Consider the following 22,997-nt stretch of genomic DNA (forward strand, 5'->3'; position numbering starts at 1 on the left):
TTTAGAAACAGCAGTTTTTGTTTTCACAACTTGCTCAAAGCAACTTCATCTTCCCAAGCTGCTGAATGAACCAATTATCCAGAGAATGTCACAAGAATGAACAAAAAGGTTCCATCCCCAAGGGCCACACAGCTCTGCAGTGACCACAGGGAATGCTGCTGGGAGTGGAGATGCAGTTCCCAGATCCAGAAGTTGGGAATTGCTGTTCAAACACTGTCTGGATCACTCTGGAAATCAACATCTACTGTGCAATGTCCTTAAGATCAATCCTACTGCCACCTGGTTATTCCAAGCATGGTCTTTTCCAGGATCAACCCAAAGAGGCTTTTTATTTTACAAGACTTTTATTCTGTTTCACAGATTTTGACTATTACAGCAGTGAAATTATTACAAGTGACTCGTAACATTGAGCTCCAAAATAAAAGTAGAAAAACACAAAAACGATAAAGGAAAATTAAATGAGATGTGACTTGTGGCAAAATGTGTTTTAAGACCACAGAAAAAAAAAAGAAAAAAGAAAATAAAAATACATTAGAATCAATGATTTTGCAGACAAGTTTTGGTTTAGTTACGATTTTGACACCACAGAGTCACAGAATGGCTGAGGCTGGACAGGACCTCTGGGGTCCAACTTGCCCCAACCCCCTGATCAAGCAAGTGCCCCTGGACCCCAGGGCTGTGTCCAGGTAGCTCTGGAGCATCTCCAAGGATGGAGACTCCACAGCTCCACGAGCTGTGGCAGTGCTCAGTCACCCTCAGGGTAAAGAAGCATTTCCTCCTGGTCAGAGGGACCTCCCGTGTTTCAGTTTGTGCCCATTGCCTCTGGATCTGTCCCTGGGATCCACTGGAATGAGCCTGGCTCTGTCCTCTTTGCATCCTCCCTTCAGGTCTTTACTGATCTCCCTGAGCCTTCTCTTTCCAGACTAACCAGTCTCAGATCTCTCAGCCTTTCCTCACAGGAGATGTCCTAGTCCCTTCATGATCTCCATGGCCCTTCATTGGACTTTCTCCACTGTGTCCATGTCTCTCTTGCACAGGACACAGCACTCCAGGTATGGCCTCATCAATGCAGAGGAGAGAAGGATCACCCTCCTTGCTCCTCTTGAGCTTGGAGGACATGAGTCTTGAATATTCACTGGCTTTCTCAGGCCTCTCTTCCCTCCAGGTCTGATCCCACAGGACTCTGAACAGGCCAAAGTCTGCTCCCCTGAAGTCCAGGGCTGTGAGCTTACTTTTCACCCTCCTTCCTGCCCTCAGGATGCTGAACTCACTATCTCATAGTCCCTGCAGCCAGAGCTGCCTTTGATCTTCACATCCCCAGTGAGCCCGTGGCTGCTATGAGGTCAGCAGAGCCTCTCTTTGTTGGCTCCTGTCACTTGAAGGAGGAATTTATTATCCAACCACTTAAGGAACCTCAAGTCCTGCTGTGTTGTCCCTCCAGCAGATATCAGGCTGGTTGAAGTCCCCCATGAGGACCAGGGCCTGAAAATTCAAACCTGAGGCTGTTCCTCTCTGTGGAGGATCCAATCTTCTTGCTCTCCCTGGTCAGGTGGCCTAGAGCAGACACTATAACATCACTTTTACCAGTCCTCCCTTTATTCCTAACCCATGAGTTGGCTCCTCATCCACCTCCAGGCAGAACTCCAAGCACTCCAGCTGCTCTCCCACACTAGGAACAACTCCCCTTCCCTATTCTAAAGAGCCCCTGACCCCACAGCAGAAAGCACAGTATATTGAAAACTGTTCATTAGAAAGGTGATCAAGCCAAGAGCATTATAAAAGGCAAAGATGAAACAGAAAAAGGAAAGGAGGATGTATGTGTGTGTCTATTTTATGGCAAACTTCCAGTCCTTTGGCCACTAGAAAGCAAAATCAGTGGATTTCATATAAATTCTCTGTATAAAGGAATGTCTATGAACTGTGTACAATATGGCCCAGAATAAACATCTCATTATCAGGCTAATAAAGCTCCTCACAGAGGAAAAGAAGGTGCTTACGTCATGGTTTCATCTTCCCAGTAGAATACTGTCCGGAACTGGACTGGTGCCCCAAAATACCATTTTAGGAACAACACAGATTCCTTGAAAGGAAAGGAACAGCAGTGACATGTGGAGGCTGCAGCAGCAGGCACTGGGCAGGACCTCACTGCTGCACAGTGTTAGAGTCCGTGTGGTTGACTGGCAGGGGATGAGCTTCAGTGTTGAACACCCAATCGTCCAGGGACAGCACATCATCTTCAGAGAACAGAAGATAGAGGTACCTGGAGCCACAGCGAGGTGGGAGGGAAGGAGAGGGAGATTAAAAGAAGCTCAGGTGTGACTCCAAGCATTTGCAAGCAGCAGGATGCCATGGGGCTGCCACTGTCCTTCAGCTGTCACAACCTGTGGTGACACATTTACTGACTCTCTGCCCAACTCTCCACCCTTGGGACAAAAGGAGATAGGCTCACCCATCCTCACCCAACCAGCAAGGACAGATCTGCACCAAGGGGCAGCAAATTCAGGCCACTCATGCCTCCTCTGAGTGCAGGACACAAACCTGGCAGAGGGTACAGCTGCCTCATAAACCAGCAGAGCTAAATTCAAGGGAGCTCAGCAGTCAGAGCTTCCCACTTAGAGCAGCTCTAACTCAGGGAGAGTCTTTTACATCCAGCAGGATTTAAAGCAGGAACTCAGGAGTGCCAATGACAGCAATGGTGCTACAGCAGGAAGCTGCCAAAGCTTTGCAGCACCCAAAGCCTTGTTCAGTTTTCCCCCCGGGATGGTTTGGGTGGGAAGGGACCTTAAAGATCACCTTGTTCCACCCCTTCCATGGGCAGGGACACCTTCCACTAGAAGAGAAGACTTTCCCCTTTTCAGAGGCTTATCAAGCAGACAAGACTGTTGATGCTGCAGTAATTATGCTCCTCTGAGGGGCCTCTGTGATATCAGACTTACTTCAGAGTCTCTGCGAGGAAAAAACTCTGTTGCATGTTGTCATGGGCTGGGTTTGTGGTGTAAACATCTCGGATGCCAGAAAAACCAGCTTCTACTCTACAGTGTTTTTCCAGGGCCTGGGAAAAGAAAAGAAACCTCAGTAACACAGAAAAACACGGAGTAACTCATTAATCATCATCAGTTGCATTACAAGTCAGCTTTACAAATCAAATTCCAGGTTTATCATAGCCTCTGTCCCTCACTGAAGAGCCTGGTGATTACTCCAGACTCTGGGAATCAAGCTAGCTCTAATGAAATAGCAAGAGAAACATCAACCACCTAAGTTAGTTGATTGATTGACCTTGACATCACACAAACAGCAAACCCAGATCTCAGGTGGCAGCTCAAGCTGTCTGCAGAGCCTCTCTCCCAGGGCAGCACACAAGTGACAGCTCTGCCACTGACACAGCCCCTGCCAGGACGTGGGGCAGCAGCCAACAGGCTATGGCACCAGCTGGGAACACGTGAGGGACTTTGTGGCTCTGAGGTCTTGGTGAGAAGAAGACAAGACAAAGGTAGGTTTGCTGATTTTCCCTGGCCTACTACAAACCAGTGGTTCTGGGTTCAAATTGAAGGAGGGGAAGTTTAGGTTAGGTATTAGGAGAAGTTTTTCCCTGTGAGGGTGGTGAGACACTGGCACAGGTTGTCCAGGGAGGCTGTGGCTGTCCCAGCCCTGGCAGTGTTCATTCCAGGCTGGATGAGCCTTGAGCAACCTGCTCTGGTGGGAGGTGTCCCTGCCCAGGGCAGGGGTTGGGGCTGGATGAGCTCTAAGCTCCATTCCAACCCCTACAATTCTCAGAGTCTATGATTCTGAGCACTCCAAAGACTTCAAACACAAAGTTGACTCCAGTTTCCAGAGGGATGTTACATTAACAGCAGGATTTGCTGTCTGCAGCACTCCTCCCCACACACCTCCACTGCTTTGACTGACTGACTGGTGTTAGTGTAGCCCAAAAGGGAGAAGAAAACAACCACAATGACCAACGGAGATGTCTCACTAAATTGAGCTATTTTCTTTATTCCTGATGTAGATCAAAGAATGGTTTGGCTTGGCAGAGACCTTAAAGATCATCTTGCCATGGGCAGGGACACCTTCCACTAGACCAGGGTGGCCAAGCCCCATCCAACTTGGCTTTGAACATCTCCATGGATGTATCTTAACGTCTAACACCACTTCAATTTCTGCTCATTTTATTGACAGAAGGAAAGAATTTTGCAAGACTCCAACAACCTGTGAGAGTGTCTTCTCCAGCCTTACCTTCACCACCTCCCAGCCCCACTGCCTGTACTTGGGCTCGTGGGTGAGTCTCCACAGGTACATGTAGCTCTCCACCACCTCAGGCCGCAGGATGTAGTAGCGTTCGCTGAGCCTGGTGGCCATGGCTTCGCTCCCAGCGTCAAAGCGAAAGGCTTCGGGGCCCAGTTTGGTATCTAGACAAAGTCACACACATGCAGTGATCAGCTTGAGCAGAAAACAAGCAAAGAGACCATCCAGGGGCTTTTATGTTGCTCAGGTTGCCAACTAAGGTTTGTGTGAGGTCAGGTGAGATTTTTCTCCTAGCCCATTTTGCAGCCTCATTGGAAAGAAGTCATGGAGAGGATGGGGAAGGATTCATCAGCTTCACTGGGGTTTTATAAATCAAACATTCAGAGTACTCTGGTCTTTTTGAGTGTCCCTGACATGAGAATCCCAATCTCTTACAAGCATTAGCTGGCACTCACATCCTGACTTTCAACACTCTCTCCCTGTTCAAAAAACAGGAAAACCAAGCACAGGAGGTTGTTTATGAGGTTGCCCAGAGAAGCTGTGGCTGCCCCAACCCTGGAAGTGTTCAAAGCCAGTTTGCATGGACCTTGGAGCAAGCTGGATTAGTGGGTGGGATCTCTGCCCAGGGCAGGGGGTGGAATGTGATGGCCTTTAAGTCCCTTCCAACCCAAACCACCCTGTGATTCCATGACTCTATCATCATGCCACAAGGTTTCTCTTGCTGCATCCCCTGTGCCTGCTACGATATTGTGTTTCAGGGAGTTAGTTCCTTTCTCTAATGATTTTCCACACCTTCCCTGGGCTCTCCTGTCTGCATGGGGATGGGACAATGTTCCCTAGCTGGCCTGTTTGCTGACAGGGTGACACACAGAGACATTCTCTACACAGCACTGAGCTGGCTGCCGGGCCAGCACTGAGCGTGGGCAGTTTGCTGCTGTCCTCTCTGTGCTCATGGATACTGCTGAAGGTGAAAATTGGCTCCAGGCAATCACAACCAGAGGGTTGTTAGTGGGAGGCTTGTTTTAGTTCTGTAAGTGCTGGAGGGGAAAAAAGAGTGATTTGCAAACATCATTTCAGGTTAGTTTGGAGTTTGTTGGGCAGACGTGCTGGACACAGCTGTCAATACAGGCCTGCTGGGGTGGGGAAGGTAGGGAGGAACCTTTGGAAGCAGTTAGTGCAGACAGACCTGTGCCTGACACAGCCCTGGAAAGCAGATTGCTGCCTCTCTGCCTGCAGCCTCACAGGAGCTGCAGAGATGCCTACAAAGCAAGGAGTGATGTCCAAAGCAGCTCCTGCAGGCAGAGAACTAACCCAGTCCCTCATTCATCACCAGTTGCTGCTCTCCCAAAGCACTGATAAGCACACTGGGAGGTGAAACAAATTCTACTGAACTTGTGAAATGAAAAGCTTTACTCAGCCTCTGCCCAGACAGCTGAGAGAGGCTGAGTAACTTTGTTTTTGTGGTTCCTACCAGCAGCCAACACTCCCCTGTTGGGCTTCTCAGCTGCTCTGCTCCATATAGTGGGATGCTTTGCAATTAATCTCTGTTAATCTTCCCTTCCAGTCTGCAAAGGGATGTGAAAGGACAGACTCAGAAGGTTCTGTGACTGGGAGGGATTCAGCCCTGGGTCACTTCCCATCTCTGCCACAGGAGCTCACATCTGCCTCTCTCTGCTCCAGCTGTCCACTATGTGCAGGACACTGCTGTCTCCTCTCCATGAGCCAAGTGATAAAACACCCACTGCAAACCTCTGCCACACAAACCTGAGCATCCCGAGGCTGCAGTGACCCCTCAGCAACACCTCCCAGGCAGCCCAGGCCTCACCTGAGCGTGCGTAGGACTCGTGACACGTGTTGGTTATTTCTGCAGCAAGATCCATGTGGCGTTGCCTCCTCTCTGCTCCAGCGTGTTCAGCTCCAAGTGCAATCATCCCCCCAGAGAAGCAAGCCAAGTGGCCCATTTTGTGATCCAAGATGCCACCCCTCCATTCAGCAATGTAGGTCAGTCCTCCAGCAGACTTCTTGACCAAATGCTTTTCTATTGCCTAAAGGGATGAAAAAAAATCACCATTTCAAGATACTTAGTGGGCAGGAAGTAAAACTTACTAAGTGTTACTTGGTGGACAGGAGTGAGCACCAAGGAAACCCAAAGATCTGAGACATTCTGAAGGTCTGAAACCTTCTGATGAACAACGTCCCCCACAAAACAGAGAAAGCAGCAACCTGTTCCTTACCTCTAGTGCGTCATCATACATCTTTTTAGCCTCTGAGTCTTTCCTGTCTGACATCAGCCAAGATTTGATGAGATATTCATAAAAGCTGTCCCCGAGCCCCCCAATGGAGACGTGGTCTGCAGTGGGAAAGCCAGAAAAGAACTTCAGGTTCATGACATACAATGAGCAGTTTCTTTACAAAGGGGAAACATCCCCGTCCTATTTAACGTCCTTGTTCTCTCCTGCCTCTTCTCAGTTTCCTGGGGAGAGCTTGCAGCATTTCTTCTTCAAAAAAAGGAAGAAAGGTGGAAAGTGCAATCAGAAGAAAAATGTTCTGTCACTTTACAAAGCATTAGTATCCCTTACCCAAACTATTCACAGCTCTTATTTCACGAGTTGGTTATACTGCAATGTGAAGATGCTTCCTGTTTATGAAGTGATCATCACAAATCCCACCCTCATCAACCCAAAGCAGGGGTGGGTACTGATAGATCCCCAGCTGTGTGAAGCCCCTGGGAGCTGTCTCCCTGCCTCAGGAAAAGGGGGAATGTGTGTGGGATCCCACAGAGCTGCCAGCAAGGGACCTCTCTGTCGTGCCATTTGTATTCCTGGCTCACGGTGGGACACTGTGCCCTGGGGAAGGCTGAGGTTGCTGCTGTATTAAAATGATCAAGTCAGGTACAAGGATGTGCACTGAATATTTTCTTCTGCAGGAATCAGATTTCCAAGGCTATCTGTTCAGAGAACACCCTGCTCTGACCTTACAGGAGGATGCTGAAGAATTGCAGTGCGAAATGGGCATGGCAGCTGCAGGTTTCTGCTGGGGGGAACTGCTGGATGCATTCCTAGCTTTAAACTGTACCACAGGGAGAAGAAGAGTGTTCACTCCCCTTTCTAGGAGGGCATGACAAATTACCCTCCATGGCCTGAGCCATCCTAGTTAATTAGCAGTGTCCAGCCCTGAGTCTGCACCATCCTCGTGCCCAGCGTAAGCAGATGCAGCAGCTTTTAGGAGTTAGCTGTTCAGATTTCTGTTTTCCTTTCCCTTGTACATACATAAAGTCCTGAGGCTTATTCTAAATGCTAAATCCTCCCAGCAGAAGAAATCAACAGCCATGCATTTTCCTGACCTGAAGAGCAAACACCCCTGATACACTGTGTCCAATGATCCACGGAATAATCCATAGCAAAACAATGAGATTAGACGCATGAATTCAGGGGAAAAAAAAAACCAGAGAGGACAGACTATTTGCAAACACCGAGTGCACAGCCTGTCTTTAAAGAGCAGCTCTGTGATCCTAAGTGTGTCATTCATAAAACCACCAAAGCAGGAGCTCTGGTACATAATTGCTTTCCATATGGCATCAGCTTTGCCAGCATTTGCCTCCTAGGCACTCTGCATAAACAAATCTCTCCTTTCAGCAGGGGACTGGGCTTTAATTTTCTCAAGGTAAGAACTGCGCTCACAAGAGGTACAGCACAGCCTCTTCATTTAGCAGATCTGCTCATCCAGCCAGGTCAAAGACACACCTTTTAAGAAAATCACAGCAATTTCAAGAGAAACAGCTTCCCACAAAGAGCTTTAATGACAAGAGAGAAAATGAGAGCCTGGCACCTACAGGGAACAGGCTGCAGCTGCCTCCCTGCTTTGGTCCTCATCTATTTCTCACCAGCAGCATTGGAGATGCAGAAGGGGCTGATCAGTCTTTTCCCTCCCTGGAATATGGATTCAGAGCACAAGGTCACAAACAGCTTGTGCCATGGCACAAAAGCCTGTCTGGGAATCAGGTTATTCCCAAGCCTTTGGCATAAATCTGCCTATCCCACAACAAGTAATCAGAGGCTACTTTTAATATGCTCTGAAATGCAGCAACAGGCCCCTCTCTACGTCAGCAAGGGGTGGGAGCAGGTCAGGACAATGAAGTGAAAGCTGCAGACAGAGACTGGAATGAAATCAGTGGCAGGAGAGATGAATGTTGGGTATCCAGCTGAGCACTGCATCCATCTGGGTTAGGAGCACAGCTCCTCAGTTTCCCAAAGATTCTGTCACCACCACCACCAGGCTCCACTTCTCCTCTCAGCACCACTGAACAGGCAGAAGTAATGCTTGTGCCTGGTGAAATGTGCACTGTGGGACTGGGAACTGCCACTGGGAATTACCTAAAGGAAATGGGATCTCAGGGTACAGCAGGGGATGGGAGATCAGCCCTTCAAGTGGAACACATTACAACAACTCTGCAGAGGCAAATGCAGAGGGGAAGCTGAACTGCTTCCAAAGGGATGGGACAACTCTGAAGATCAATCACTGGGATGAAGAGAAGCCTCTTTTCTTTCCTCGTGGCACCAAAGGACAGCTCTGGTTTAATGGGATAACTGTGACCACCCAAGACACTTTGTTGGGACACCTTTCCAGCCCAGCCCTGTCAGTTGCCATTAGAGGTGCTGATGTGGCAGGAGAAGGTCAGGGATTGCTCACAGCCACAGCTCTGTCCCTGCCTCAGTGGAGCAGCCACACAACTGCCTGTCAGCTACCATCAGAGCCACTAATCCAGCAGTTGGAAAGATCTGAAGTCATCCAGCCAAGCAAACAGTGCATGGAGACATGGGGACACCAGGTAATGCAAGGACTCAAGAGTAACCTGCTTGAACAATAAATGTTCAAAAAATCAAGGTTCAAAACAGCTTCTGCAAAGAGAGTTTTCTTTCCTTTGACAGAGGAACACAAAATCCAGCAAACCCTTCCTTGCCTTAACAGAGCAGAAAGTTGAGGTCAGAGATCTGAGGCACAGCAGAAGGAGCATCTCCTGTTCCTGCCCTTTGGTGACCTGAGAAGAGGGGCACAGTCTCTTCTCTGGGTAGGGAGAGGCTGTGTGTGTAAAGCAGGACAAGAAATAACCTTTCCCTGGGTACTCTGCTTCTAATGTTTCCTTACTCTTTTCAAGCCCTTTCCTGGTTATTGCTCCTCTGTCATCCCAGAGCAGTATCTTCATTCCCACACCTCCAGTGCTGGGTTCCCAACAAGAGAAAAGAAAACACTCTTCTCTCATCCTTCTTGCACCAAATCTCGCTACGCAGAGGTACCATGGTAACAGGAGCAGAACACACACAGGAGAATTCATCCCTGGATCCAAGAGGGATCCATGACTCTTCCGAGCCCTCTGCCTGTCCAAGTGGTTCCTTCCTTGCTCCAGAGGTAAATCTCCCAGTGGTTTTACTCACAGCCTTCCCCAGCAGCTCCCAATAAGTAAATCTCACAGTGGTTTTAGTCACAGCCTTCCCCAGCAGCTCCCAATAGGTCTGTGGGCTCTGCGATGACTGCGGGATGAGGTCTTAAAGAGATGTGCTGATTTCTAATACCTGTGTGATGGACCATGTACCATTATCCTCCCCTGTGCAAGAAAGGCCCTAATTCTCTCTGGAGGTGAGACACTCAGCTGGAAACAAGGCTGATGGAATAAGTGTACAATTACTATATTGCATCTTACAAATCGGGCTGTATTATCTAATCACATGTTCAACAGGCTGCCTGACAAGGCATTTTCTTGGCTTGCTGCTCTGACAGTTGCCACTGCTTCCTAAAAGAAAATGGCAAGACTGAAATGCTCCAGGCAGGGCTGAACACAGAGTGATACCTACGCTGCACCCAGTTCCCTGTCACCGGGCTGAGAAAGTTGGGATAAAGGCCCTGAGGCTTCTCCATTCTGTTGAGGACTCTGCGGATGTTCGTCACCTAGGAGAGATGAGAGACAAGAGCAGTGTTACTCTGCTGACAGGTTTGCTCTGCCACTGAGATCTCAAATTCCTCAGTGCTGATCCCTGGCTGAACAAGCAGAGCAGCCTGTAACACTGGGAACTGTCGTGCAGGGACACAGTGAGAGGTCTGGGATTGGGATGCTTTGGGGCTGGACTTCTCAGCACCATCTCTGTCCACCTCTGAGGGATTTTAGAAGTGATTCTACAAACCCTGCAAGGCCCCAGCTCAGCAGGCAGTGCAAGCAGCTCACCAACAGTGGTCCAGAAGCAAACCCAGGGAGACCTTACAGCACCTTCCAGTGCCTGAAGGGGCTCCAAGAAAGCTGAGAGGGACTTTGCACAAGGGCATGGAGTGACAGGACAAGGGGAATGGCCTTAAGCTGAAGGAGGGCAGGGTTAGATTGGATATTAGGGATAAATCCTTCCCTGTGAGGGTGCTGAGGCTCTGGCACAGGCTGCCCAGAGAAGCTGTGGCTGCTCCATCCCTGGGAGTGTTCCAGGCCAGGTTGGATGGGGCTTGGAGCAACCTTGGCTGGTGGAAGGTGTCCCTGCCCATGGTGGAATAGGATGATCTTTGAGGTCCTTCCAACCCAAACCACCCTGTGATTCTAGGATTGCATGACTTAGGATCTGTGTGGAAATGTGAGAGATTCAGAGGGTGATTTTTTTCCATGATCCAAAAGGAAAGGAGTGGCAGGGATGAGTGACTCACACAGTACTTAAATTGACCATGTGGTCACTTAACATGATGAATTGGGGCCTTTAATTTCAACAACACACAGCTCTTTTAATACCCCAGAACAGCCTTACTTACTGCCTAAACCCTCCTTTGCCTTCACCCCCATTAAATCCAACAAGCCTTTCCCATAAGGGGCTCAGTTAAATACTAGGCAGCATAAATATTCTATTATAACCTACAGAGCAGCTAATACACTCTCAACCTTGTATGAAATGAGACAATTTGTACACCATGAGCTGGCTACAGACTCAAGCCACAGCTTCCAAGTAAGTCGTCAGGCTGCATAATATTTACTGAAGTTTAGGAGCTTGGCATATTAATAGCATGTTTGAATAAAAGACACAGATGGACTTTATTCTTCCTAAAATCACACAAGTCCCAAGCTACGAGTTAATGAGTTGATCTGTTCCTCTGAACTAATTTCCCACAGGATGGGCTGTTTGAGCCCACAGCATCCGACAGCTTTTTTTTTTTTTCCCCTCTCTGAGGGTGTTAAGATGAGTGTGATACATTTTCTGTGCACACATCAGGCTCAGGAGAGTCTATTAAAGAGGTTCTGCCCTTTTCCCTCTATGGGCTTAGCAGGAAAAGAGGAAAACATATTAGGCTGGGGACAGAGGCTTGACCCTGGCTCGAAATGCCACAGTTGGAACATGGACTGTAGATGCAATTCTAGTGTTAGCAGTGTATCTCCTTGCCCTTGTGTTTTCAGTGCTCCTCTCTCCCCACACAACCTCCCTCCCTTCATTCCCTTCACACACGTTCTCTCTCCAGACCTCTGTTCCCTGTTCTGGCCTTGTCTGGGCTCCCTCCTTCCTCTGAGCAATTTGTCATTAGCACTGTCCTCAGGAATCTCTAAGCTTGTCTCTTTATTTCAAATCACTACTCTCTCTTCATCCTCCCTACAGTTTCCTGGGTTTGTTTCCCTTCACCCTCTGTTTTGCTCTCCTGCTCAGCCCTCTGTGACATTCCTCTTGCTCACCCCACCTTTACTGCTTTCCATACACTCCATCCTAGTCTCTACTTTGTTCTTCCTTCTCTTTCTTCCCATCTCCTCTCCAAATTCTCTCCTTGTTTCACAGCTGACAGACCTGCACTGGACATATCCTGAAAATGCACCACTTTGAGCTTTTTTTTTCAGCAATCCTGTAACCACTGTCTGTTTCCACCCTGCCATGGGACTCTGGACAAGCTCCATTTCCCTTGGGCTCACGGGGGCAGTTTGGATTCTAACTGGAACAATTTGTCTCCCTCTGAGCTGCTTCCTGAGGGACATGCAGTGAAAGCTGAGACTTGCTGGTATCTGACAGTGTTTTTATTAAGATGCCCTCACAAGTACTACCAGATCAGTTGTGGAATCCAAAAAAAAGCACAAGGTAATGTGGAATTTTAATGGATTTGCAGCTAAAGGTACACAATAGGATGCAGAATGTTGACTGTCAGGCCTTTCCTACACAAAATAACCTCAGCAGAAATCTTTCTGGCTGGAGCACAACATTTAATGCTTGTTCAGAGTAAAAAGCTTTGCAAGTACAAGGCACAGCTATTGGGATATCAGGATTACGAATTCTCTGTGCAGGCTGCACCCAGAGGATGGTTTGATGACTTCATTGTGGCTCTGTCCTTGTCTGAATAAATTTGCTACAACTTCACACACCTTGGGAAAAAAACATCCCAGGTATGAAGAGACCAATTCACTAAGAGCAAGCTGAGGAGTACTTACCTTTTCTGCAAACACTGGGTTGCCAGAGAGCTCAGAGAGATGCAGGAATTCTAAGTGCAAGGTACCAAATTCTGCCAAGATGCTGCTTCCAGCTGATGCCCAACCCCAACTCCAGCTCATGCCACTGCAGGGAGAGAAAAGAGAGTCTTCATTGCCAGGAAGAAAACAGCCAAAGCCCAAGGTGCCTCCTGCCCCAGTGCAGATCTGTCTTTGCTGTGTGCATGCATGGCACACCAGGACTCAGCAGGTGACACCAGGTCTCTTGGAAAGGACATCCACAGATTTTCAGGACTCTCACAGGGAACATTTCCAGTGGGATGGAGCAGTAGTTTCACAGAGGATTGTTTAGGATGGGGCAAACACAGACAGTACATACTGGGAAACTGTCCTTTCTGGGGGAGAGGAATCCCTCCCAAAGAGATCAGCTTCAAGCCAGCTTTGGAAAAACACTGAAATCCTGCCCTGCACACAACATTTTGGGATGAAACTGTCTGTCAGCAGTCTGGGATGAACTCTCATATCTCAAATGTCCCACAAAACCAACAAAGCTGATATTTTCTAGAGAATCCAGCCTGTCCCTAAGCACCTTGATCCAACAAGACCTCTCAGCCTCTGCGTGCACATGACTCTGACATTCCCACAGTGTGCTGGTTCACAAGGGGATAAAGCAGATGGCAACATCAGGGATAGGGGAAAGATGCCACTGGGCAAACCTGACTGTAAGGAAAATCCATGGGGAATCTCAACAGGACAAATCTGACTGAGAACACCCCACTGGTGCTCATCTCACGTGCCAGCAAAGCACTACAGAAGGTGACAAACACTGTGTGACTGCTACACAAAGTGCCTCCACTCCTGTGTTTGACATACTGGGATCCCTTCTCAGTTTCTGTTTGACTTCCCTTACCTGCCAAATCCATGCAAAGAGAGAGATCAGCACTGAAGCAACATAAAGAGTTGATTCTAGGGATGAGGAGAGCATCACTCCTCCCTTAAATCTCAAAGGAAACTCATCAAAGGACGTGGCAGGGTAGAGGCTCCTCCAAGCACTAACAACCTCACCCTTTGGATTCCCTTTTCCATTTGACCACTTCCTCTTGTATCCACTCTCCAGAGGCATAGACATGAAAATATCCTTAAGGATATTAGGGTTTATATGTAAGGAACTTGGTCCCTGCACATATAAGGCTCTTGGTCCTAAACCAGCCCCTGCAGGTGCTGGCCCAGGGGGGCTTGGCTGAGCCATCTCCAAAGTAACACAGCTTCGATTTTCCATCTCTTTGCAGTTAATCCCGAGGAGGTGACAGTTTTCCAGGGATGGGGGGGTGGGGGTGACACTAGATGGCGCCTGGAAGCTTGGCTGGTGCAAGGAAAGGGTTCCTGTTGTTTACAGGAGGCTAAAACTAATGATCTATCTGAACAGGAGAGAAAAAAAAACAACCAAGTTTCCCTTCCATGTGATATACGGAAAACCATTCCAGGTCCAGAGCTGTTTGTTTCGCCTCCAGACAAAAAGAGCCATTAGATAAGCAATATGTTCATGCTGCTCTGAATTGCTCAGTCACTGCCAAACGTCAGCCTGCCCTGCAAAATGTCAGGAGGCTGCAGCAGCACTTGCCATCTGAAGGCACTGTGTGTGCAGCTCCGAGGGGTTTATGGCCCAGGGTTTTTGTGGCAGGAACATCCCTGTGCTGGCAGAAAGGTCCTGCAGCCTGACCAGGGGAGAGTGGAATTCATGCCACACCGATCCTACCTGCTGAGCCTGGCAGCAGCTGGGCCTGGGCAAGCTCAACAGCCCCACAGTGTTCTCACACCTATAAAGAGTCAATTACTTGTTCTTTATTTACTGCACTGAAGGGACTGTAACAAATACGATCTCACAAACTGCATTCCCAGCTAGCTCAGAGGAGGAGAGCTGGAAGCAGCCAAACGGGGCTGGTTGTTGTGAGAGCAGTTATGTGGGGTCAGAACAGCCCACACAACCCTCTCCCAGGGAACTGCCCTCCCAAAAACACAGCCAGGCACTGCCTGTGTGGAACATGCTGCTGGGAGCCCAAGCCTGGGGTTAAAAATCCCAGCAAAACTCATGGAGAGGAATGTGCTGCTGGGAGCCTAAGCCTGGGGTTAAAAATCCCAGGAAAACCCATGGAGAGGAATGCGCTGCTGGGAGCTCAAGGCTGGGGTTAAAAATCCCAGGAAAACCCATGGAGTCTGGATGAAACAGAGTATGTCTGCAACGTGTCCCTAGGAAAACTCATGGAGTCTTGAGGAAACAGAGTATGTCTGCAACGTGTCCCTGGGTTAAAGAGCAGCCTGGAATAACCCCCCTGCAGGAAAACATTTTTTCAGCATTACAGACTAGACAAACTGGGTTTTCACAGCTGCTCTGTTTTGCAACATCTCAGAGGAAACTGCAGTTTAAAGAACCTTGGCCTTCAAGAGGAAAGAACGTGCCCAGAGCTCTCTGACCTTAGCCTTCCAGAGGAAAGAACGTGCCCAGAGCTCTCTTTACCCCCCAGACAAGTGGATCTCCCTTAAACACTGTCCAGTGCAAGCATGGACTGAAATGTTCTATCACCTCCTTCCCTCACGGAGATCCAAAGCAGCAAACCAGTGCCAAGTCAAGAGAGAGGTCAGGAGAGGATGAAGATGACAAATCTGGAGGTGCAGAGGGTTTAGGGGAAATGTGAAGGAAATCAGGGGCCAGGGACACAGCACAGGAGGCATCAGGAGAGAGATCACAGTGCAGCACACAGGCAGAGAGCACAGAGCAGCAGCTGGAGAAGACAAAGTAATCCAGGCCCTGGCAGACAACGTGGCACTTGGAGCAGCAGGATGGAAAAGAAGCCTGTGTGAGATATGGTACAGTGCCTGTGGAAAAGAGGCAGCCACTGAGAAGCACATGAGCAGAGAGGGGACATGAGGAAAAGGTGATGTGAGGCAAGAGATGACACCAGTTGGCTATGGAGGAGCTGGGAGAGGCTGTCTGTGTGCTTGGGCCCTCAAAAATGTACACACAGACTTGACTTCATGCCAGTTTTGTGTTTGTTTCCAATTTCTGGATGTCATTCTTAACCCAACCCCCCCCCAAGCCACCACCAAGAGAAGCCCACACATGCTGCAAGACTCTCCTCCTTTTGGGATGGTGAGGTCTCTCTGGAATTAGCCCATCCTTGCAAAAGCAGAATTGGAGAGACAATTCCTTCTTGCAAAACTCTTCTGGGCCCTGGTTTGGCCCTGATGTTTGGGTCAGTGTGCTCTCACAGCATCACCTCCCTGTCCTCTGCTTCCACTTCCACAACTCCTTGGGGTTTACAGCCTTTGGCTGTTCATCATGCTCCTGCAGCACTCAGACTATAGACACAGTTTGCTCCATCCCTGCTCCTAAATCAATTGATACTCCAATCCCTCACAGCAGCTTCATGGCCCTGAAGCCCAAGCTCAAGGCAGTAAGAGTGTTCTGGATGTGGGCTCAGTGTTATGCTGGTTTTCTTTGCTTTTAGTCAAGGTCACCAGCAAAACATTTTGGGAATGTCTAGGCACACACAGAGGCTGTTTCAATCATCTTCACAAAGGGCAGGGGAGGGTTTGGCATTTCTGTGAAAGGTTAGTCTATGCAGAGCCTTTATCAGCCACGGAGGAAGCAGAATGTCTCTTCTGTAAGAAGACACAATTATAGTTGTGGTGGTGGCTCAAATTTTGCCTGGGATCACAAGCACCTAAGACAACTGAAGGGTGACAGTGATATTTGAGCAACAGAGCAGTGTGAGCCAAATATTTGTAAGTCTTGTGCTTCACAGAGCCAAAGAGATTTGGGCTAAGAGATGAATAATGATTTCCATGGCTGCTGCTCTGAGTTTTGCAAGAGGTGAGGATGAAAGGCTTTTGTTAACCCACATTTCCTGCTGTCTCTGCCTCAGCCCTCACACAGCTCTTACCCAGGGGGATTTGTTTGGAGGCATCAAGATGAGCAAATCAGCCCTTACTGGCAGGGAGCAGTGTCTCCTAGCAAGAACCAGAGACCAGGAGTCCACCCCCAGGTCTGTGTCTGTTTGCTGACAGACCTTCAGCAGGTATTTAACTCAGCTCCTCCACACTCCCCTCTGGCATGAGCACATCACCTCCCTGACACATGTTTGTGCTCCCAGGGAAGGACACACACCAGGCTGAGTGCTGACAACACCAGAGGGGCTGTATTTTCCCCCTCTTTCTAGCAGCAAAACTGTCAGCCAGTCCCATCCCCTTCCCAATTTTTCCAAGCATGGAGCCAGGCTAAATTCAGATGCATCTACTTGGGTACACTGCAAAAATCCATGCTATGTGCAGACTACAAAATAACCTTTCAGAGAAAATGAGAGCGAGGCAAATGCTATTGCACAGGGAGCTCTGCCAAGAGGTAGAGGAAGCAACTGTGGATATCCCCAAATTAATGGAACACAGCTGGGTTTAACTTGAGTCACCTGCAAACTCTGCCAAGGCACCTCTTGGGCTCGAGTTAGCCAAACAAATGACCTCGAGGAATGTGCACTAGAGGGGGGAACCTCTGAGGAACTGCTGCTGTTCCTCTTTGAGCCCTGGTGTGCCACAAACAGTGACAAAAGGACATGCTCATAAGGATGTGTGTCTTGCCTGCCCAGATTTATGACTCCACGTGGGATACCAGTGGGGGTGTTAAAAGCTGGTAAGAGCTTCTCTCCAAGTTCCAGGGCTTTAGTCTTGAACACCTGTTAAAAAAAAAAAAAGAAGACGAGAATATAAATATTTGATGAATACTAGTCACACAGGATTCTTTCAAACCCACTTTTTCAGACACACTGTTAAACTGCTGCACCCTAAGAATCCTCTGGTTCAGGTGTGCTGCACTGCACACACACCTGAACCAAGTCACACTGAGCTTTGGTATCTCTGAATGTGCTCTAAAATGTACATTAAACCAGTGCCCAAACCCTCAGCCAGACAAGAGCAGAGCTGCAGAGCTCACAACACCCCAAACACCTCAGCAGCAAACTCCTGTGATCTGAACTGACCCCAAGAATACTCTTTGGGGACACATCATTCCCTTGCCCAGGGTGGCAGAAGACACTGGGGAAGTGAAATGACTGAATTAAAACCACAAGAAATCTTTCTAGGGTGAAGCACTGTTGGATTTACAACATGGGTTTGCCCAGCTCATGTCATCTCCTGTTGTAAAAAACATGATTTCCTACAGACAATCTTTTACTTGCAACTCTTTTTTCCAAGAAGGATTCATGGTTTCATGGCTAAGCTGCTCCTTTTCCATTTGTAATGCCTCAGTTTTGGGCTCTCAAGTCAAATTACAGCTTATGGTGGCTTGCAGCACAAAGCAACCACACAATTATTTTGGGACAAACTGATACAAGCACTAATCTTTGCTCCAGAGATTAGTCCTGATCAAGGGAAGCCTCTAAGTGACTTAGGAGATAAAGCACAAGCCTTTTACCTCTAGCCCTGTCGCTGGGAGTTCTCAGAAAGCAGGAATTTATTGCTCTAAAAATACAGCCCTGAGGAAACCTGAGCTCTCCTGTGGGTTTGCAGACCTTTGATACACTCCCAAGGAAACAGGGGGTTGGTTCAGAAGGGAAAGTAAGACACAGGGACTTGATTTTTGCCTTTCAGCCCAGGGACACTGAGGGGGGAAAATGACAGGCACTGCCCCAGCAGCTGAGCATCGCTGCTGACTGGACTTCAAGAGGTCACTGCTGGAGTTTTATGGTTTAATGTGGTTTCTTTTTGCTCTGTTGATCTGAAACCTGTTGAAGTTGTCACTGAGACAGACTCTGAGTCGGGGCATGGAGTCTTTGAGAGTTTTCCCTGGAGGGAAATCGCAGAGAGAAGTCATTGCTGGAACTCATTTAAAATGCAACCCAAGTAACAGAGCTGCTCCTGTGACTCCTCGGATCAATGGTGTCACCAGGCAGTGACAAGCCATCCCACACAGTTTGGGGGGACAGCACCTAGTCACTGGCAGGGTCTGGCATGAGAGCTAAGCTCTCACTTAGAGCCAGCCCTCCAGTTCCTTCTCCCCCTTGAATCAGAGTTTCTGCTCACCAAAGACTTCCAAGGCAAAGGAATAATCTCTTCATCTCTCTCCAGCCAGCTGTAAAATTCCAGTCCAGCTACATTACAGAACAGATTATGGCATTAAGCCCTGGCCTCTGCCATGCTAGAGAGAAAGAAGGAAAGTGGGAGTGGGAGCCTCCTGCTTTATCTAGGACTCCAAGGGGATGGAGCATCCACCAAGAGGCTGTTCCACCAGACCTCAGGAGGGGCTGGGACATCCAGCCCACACCTGCCTGGCATTTTGTGAAGCTGTATCACTTTGTCAGTGGGCAGGACAGAATCCCAGAATCTCAGAAAGGTTTGGGTTGGAAGATCACCCAGTTCCAATCCCCTGCCATGGGCAGAAGGTTCCTTGTAGGTACAGGTACTTTGCCCTGGCAGTTTGCCATGTTCCTTCCCTGTATCCCAGAGCACTTAAAGACTTGTCCAGGCAGAGTGTGGAGCATCTGCCCTGGCAGTTTGCCATGTTCCTTCTCTGTATCCCAGGGCACTTAGAGACTTGTCCAGGCAGAGTGTGGAGCATGTGCCACTCATCAGTTGCCTTCCTTAGCCTGAGGCAGAACCTGCAATGATGTTTGATGAAATCTCATCGTGGATGAGAATAGAAAGGAACAAGTGCAAAGACAAAGATCCCTGCAAATGGCATTTCACTGGGGAGCAATGTGTCCAACTGAAAACATGTCTTGCTAGAATTGCCCACAGGAGAAAAGATCTTTGCAAATGAGCCATGCACGGTGTGTGCAAGGTAATTATGCGAGGCTTAATTAAAAGAACATTAGTGGCATTTCCATATTCACAAAAACTGATAGGTTTAGCCTGTTGTTATGGAGGGATTATCTGATGCTCAGAGAAAAGCTGCTGGAGAACCCTCTCAGTTCATTAGTGGGGACTGTGTGAGGCACAGAGAGCTGCTGAAACAAACCTCTTCTCCAGTTAAGTAGTATGTGGCCAAGAGTCCTCCGATGTAGCGAATGTTCACCTCGAACAAAGATGCTTCTCCGTTCTGAAAAGACATAATGATACACTTGAAAGTCTGCACAGGCAACTGGCAGCCAAGGGGAACAGATTGTAGGCAGATCCTCCAGTCTCCCAGTCCTCACCCACAGTGTGGCACAGCTTTTTGCCTAAGATCTCACAGCACTTTATTTGCTCCACAGTGACAGGTGGAGCCTGAAGGGAAGAGAAACACCCAACTGCCCATTTATCACCTGCTGGTGATACCTCACCCAGGGCAGATGTGTTGTCCAGCCAGCCCTGCCTTGGGTTAGGCCTTGCAAGAAGCTGAGAGTCAGTTTGGGGTAAAACTTTGCCCCTTGAAATGTTTTATTTAATGAGAAAACTGGTTACCCCCATGAGAAAATGACTTTCTCATGAGGAGGGCACTGCATCAGATAGATGTAACACATCTCCTGCTTTAGGGAGATGTTTCTGTCACTGGAGGACTCACCTGTCTGCAGGCTGAGAGAGGTCCAGAGCCTGTCAGAGAGGGCTGTCATGGGCAGGCTGAGGGACAGACAGGCTGTGTGATGTCTGTGCCACAGCACCCAGACAGGAGGCACAGCCCAACACGGTTCGCTGACTCCCTCAGACCACTCACCTGGAACCAGTTCTGCTCTACCCACCAGGCTGATCATCACCAAATGTCAGAACCACAGCATTCAAAACAGGCCCCTCAAAATACCTGCTCCTGGCTACTGAATATGCATGAGAAATGATTCCCAGCCTCACACAAATGAACAAAGCCAAAAACCAGAACGATCTTCCACCACCACAGCACTCTGAGTGAGCAAAGGGGCACCTGAACCTCTGCACTCTCCTGCCCTTTGCACTACCTGCAGGTTACAAATCACAGCAAGTGCTTCCTTGAGATGATGAGTGAATCTGCATGAGCCTTATCACAGCACCCAGTTTCAAGCAGACCTTGTGGGCCTTGGAGTCCCTTCTCACTTTCCTGGACTATTAGAGCTCCTGTACAGAGCCAATATTTAATTCATTTCCCTCCTCTCCCTGTGCTGTGCTTCCTGACTCTACCAATCAATCCATAGCATTCAGTCTTGTCTTTACAGATCAATCTATTCTGCAGGCCAAGATTAAAAGCTTTTATGAAATCCAGATAAATTATCTCCCAGTTGATTTTGTCCCTTGTTTATCGATTCAGTAACATACTGAGAGCATTCACCAAATTCATCAGATGTGGTCTGCCTTTTATGAATCCATGACTGCCAGTCTTGCCCTCCCAAACAACGCTGCTCTAGAAAGGCAGCTGCAGGCATTGTTCCCAAGGGACAACCATTTTTCACAACAGACAACCAGACAGGCATTAAAAACATAAAAGTTTGAACTGCACTCTGGTTTTAACATTCTCCATGTGCCAGTGATGAGATCCCACCAGCTGAGCCACCAGAAATACAAGAGGTGGCTCAGAGGCTGTCCCAGAGCTATGGCAAGGGGTGATAAGGGACAGACAGCATCCTTCATCTCTCAGCACTGCGAGGCATGTGCTGCACCCAGAGTCCCAGCAGGTCTAACACAGCTCTGAGAAGGAAGGGAAAGCTTCAGAGGCCATAGAGAGTGATCATCTCTGCCCATTTTTTGAGGTGATGCTCTTCCTTCCAAGCCTTGTTTCACTCTGTGCTCCCACTCTGCTGCCAAGGTGCCACCCTGGCACTGCACAAGTCCCAGCAGTGACACACCAACAAAGGGCCCAGACAAGGAGATCAGTGGTTTCAATCTTAATCTACAGCAATTAGAAAAGAAACCTGGTCTTATCTCAGGTAGACATTTAACTGAGATGAAACAGAACTTGTTCTTTGATGAACAAAACTTCCCTGCAGTATCTTAATAATTACATCTGTTTTCATAACCCAGACCAAAACACAAAACCCATCAAACACTGAATCTCTTTTTCAGCCAGACACAGCAAGTCTGATCTGGTAGCCAATCATCACAGAAGTCCCTTTGGCCATAAAAAACCAAATCAGTCCAGTGGTTTCTTCCCCCACAGACTTTTTGGTTCCCCTCCTCAAATGACTCTTAAGAGAAAACTATGATCAGAGCTGGTTGTTTAGGTGACACAGACAGGCATTCCCAGTTAACTGACTCACCACATTCAAGTCAAAGCTCTTTTCCACCCACTTCTTTGCTTCTTGGAATTCTTCCTCGAGTTCCATGATGTAGAGGGTATCTAAGGCATCGATCACAGTTGCTCCTCGAAGGCCTCCTGCATCACAAACACAACAGTGTGATGAAGCTCCACTCCTGCCATCATCTTAAGCTCTGAACTGATCTGTGGGAGCTGGGACAGGCAGCAGCTAGTCCCTGTACTGGAGCTGTCTGTATGGGATCCAGACTGGCCACAGCATAGGCTGAGATCTTCTACCAGCACTAAGGAGCTCTGCTGCCTCAAATTGGAGAGACTGGGTTTTCAAAGGCCTGAAACTTCTGAAAGAACACCCCCAAGGAACAGCTCAAGGCCCACACCTGAAGCCACCAATCAAGCCTTGGCCTTGTTTCCAGTCTTGTCCTGGCCAAAGTGGTTAGGCAATTCCAGACTTAATCTTTGCTTAGCTGTAAACCCAAATTCAGCCTTTTTCCAGCCCAGTTATGAGCACAACCCTCTTCTACGTGACAGAATTGTAGTTTTATCGTGCAAGAGCATCCCAGGCAGGACCTTGATCCTTCTGCCCTGATGCAGTGTTGGTTTGCTGGGACATGAAGTACTTTTGCACTGTGCCATGACCCCCACACAAAACAGCCTCTCCTGGAGCCTGAGAGCCCAGAAACCAATCTCAGGGAATCTCAGGGTGACTTTAGGGATGGTCCCTTCCTTTGGCTAACAGAACAGTCCCTGTGAGCACACTCCCTGTTCCCCAGCAGATGGCAATGGGACACATGCAGCTGAAGGAAATGCCAACCAAGTGCTTGGACCAACCATGTCATTCATGTAAAGGATTTCATGCCAAGCGTGGCCTGACGCAAACAGACACAGGAGAGCTCCCCGTGAGGCACACTGACGTGGCATGGCATGCCAAGGAAACTGTGCAGGGTGTGTAGGCAGACAATCCCCCAGCAGCTGAGATTAAATGGAATTAGAGATGTTACAGCCCTGAGCTTGGAACACCTCAGCGCTAGAGTTTTCTTTCTGTTCAAGTTCCCTAAAATTATTCCTAGCATAGGACAGCAAAGGGAATGAAGCACATCATGACTCAAACCCCTCCGTGCTTTAATTACAAAGGCCACCACATTC

General features: G+C 48.5%; 1 protein-coding gene across 1 annotated transcript; it reads right to left on the reverse strand.

Moving 5' to 3' along the window:
- Positions 1-1,825: 1,825 nt before the first annotated feature.
- Positions 1,826-21,966, reverse strand: MAN1C1 (mannosidase, alpha, class 1C, member 1). The gene is made up of 10 exons (XM_009079742.1): positions 21,856-21,966; positions 19,674-19,754; positions 17,300-17,394; positions 12,671-12,794; positions 10,092-10,185; positions 6,477-6,592; positions 6,068-6,287; positions 4,234-4,406; positions 2,937-3,052; positions 1,826-2,260 (listed from the first exon to the last, which is right to left on the reverse strand). Exons 1-10 carry the CDS (start codon positions 21,919-21,921, stop codon positions 2,143-2,145), a joined length of 1,203 nt encoding a protein of 400 aa, XP_009077990.1. The 5' UTR covers positions 21,922-21,966; the 3' UTR covers positions 1,826-2,142.
- Positions 21,967-22,997: the final 1,031 nt, after the last annotated feature.

The sequence above is a fragment of the Acanthisitta chloris genome, unplaced genomic scaffold, assembly GCF_000695815.1.
Source record: "Acanthisitta chloris isolate BGI_N310 unplaced genomic scaffold, ASM69581v1 scaffold10688, whole genome shotgun sequence".
Classification (NCBI taxonomy): Eukaryota; Metazoa; Chordata; class Aves; order Passeriformes; family Acanthisittidae; genus Acanthisitta; species Acanthisitta chloris.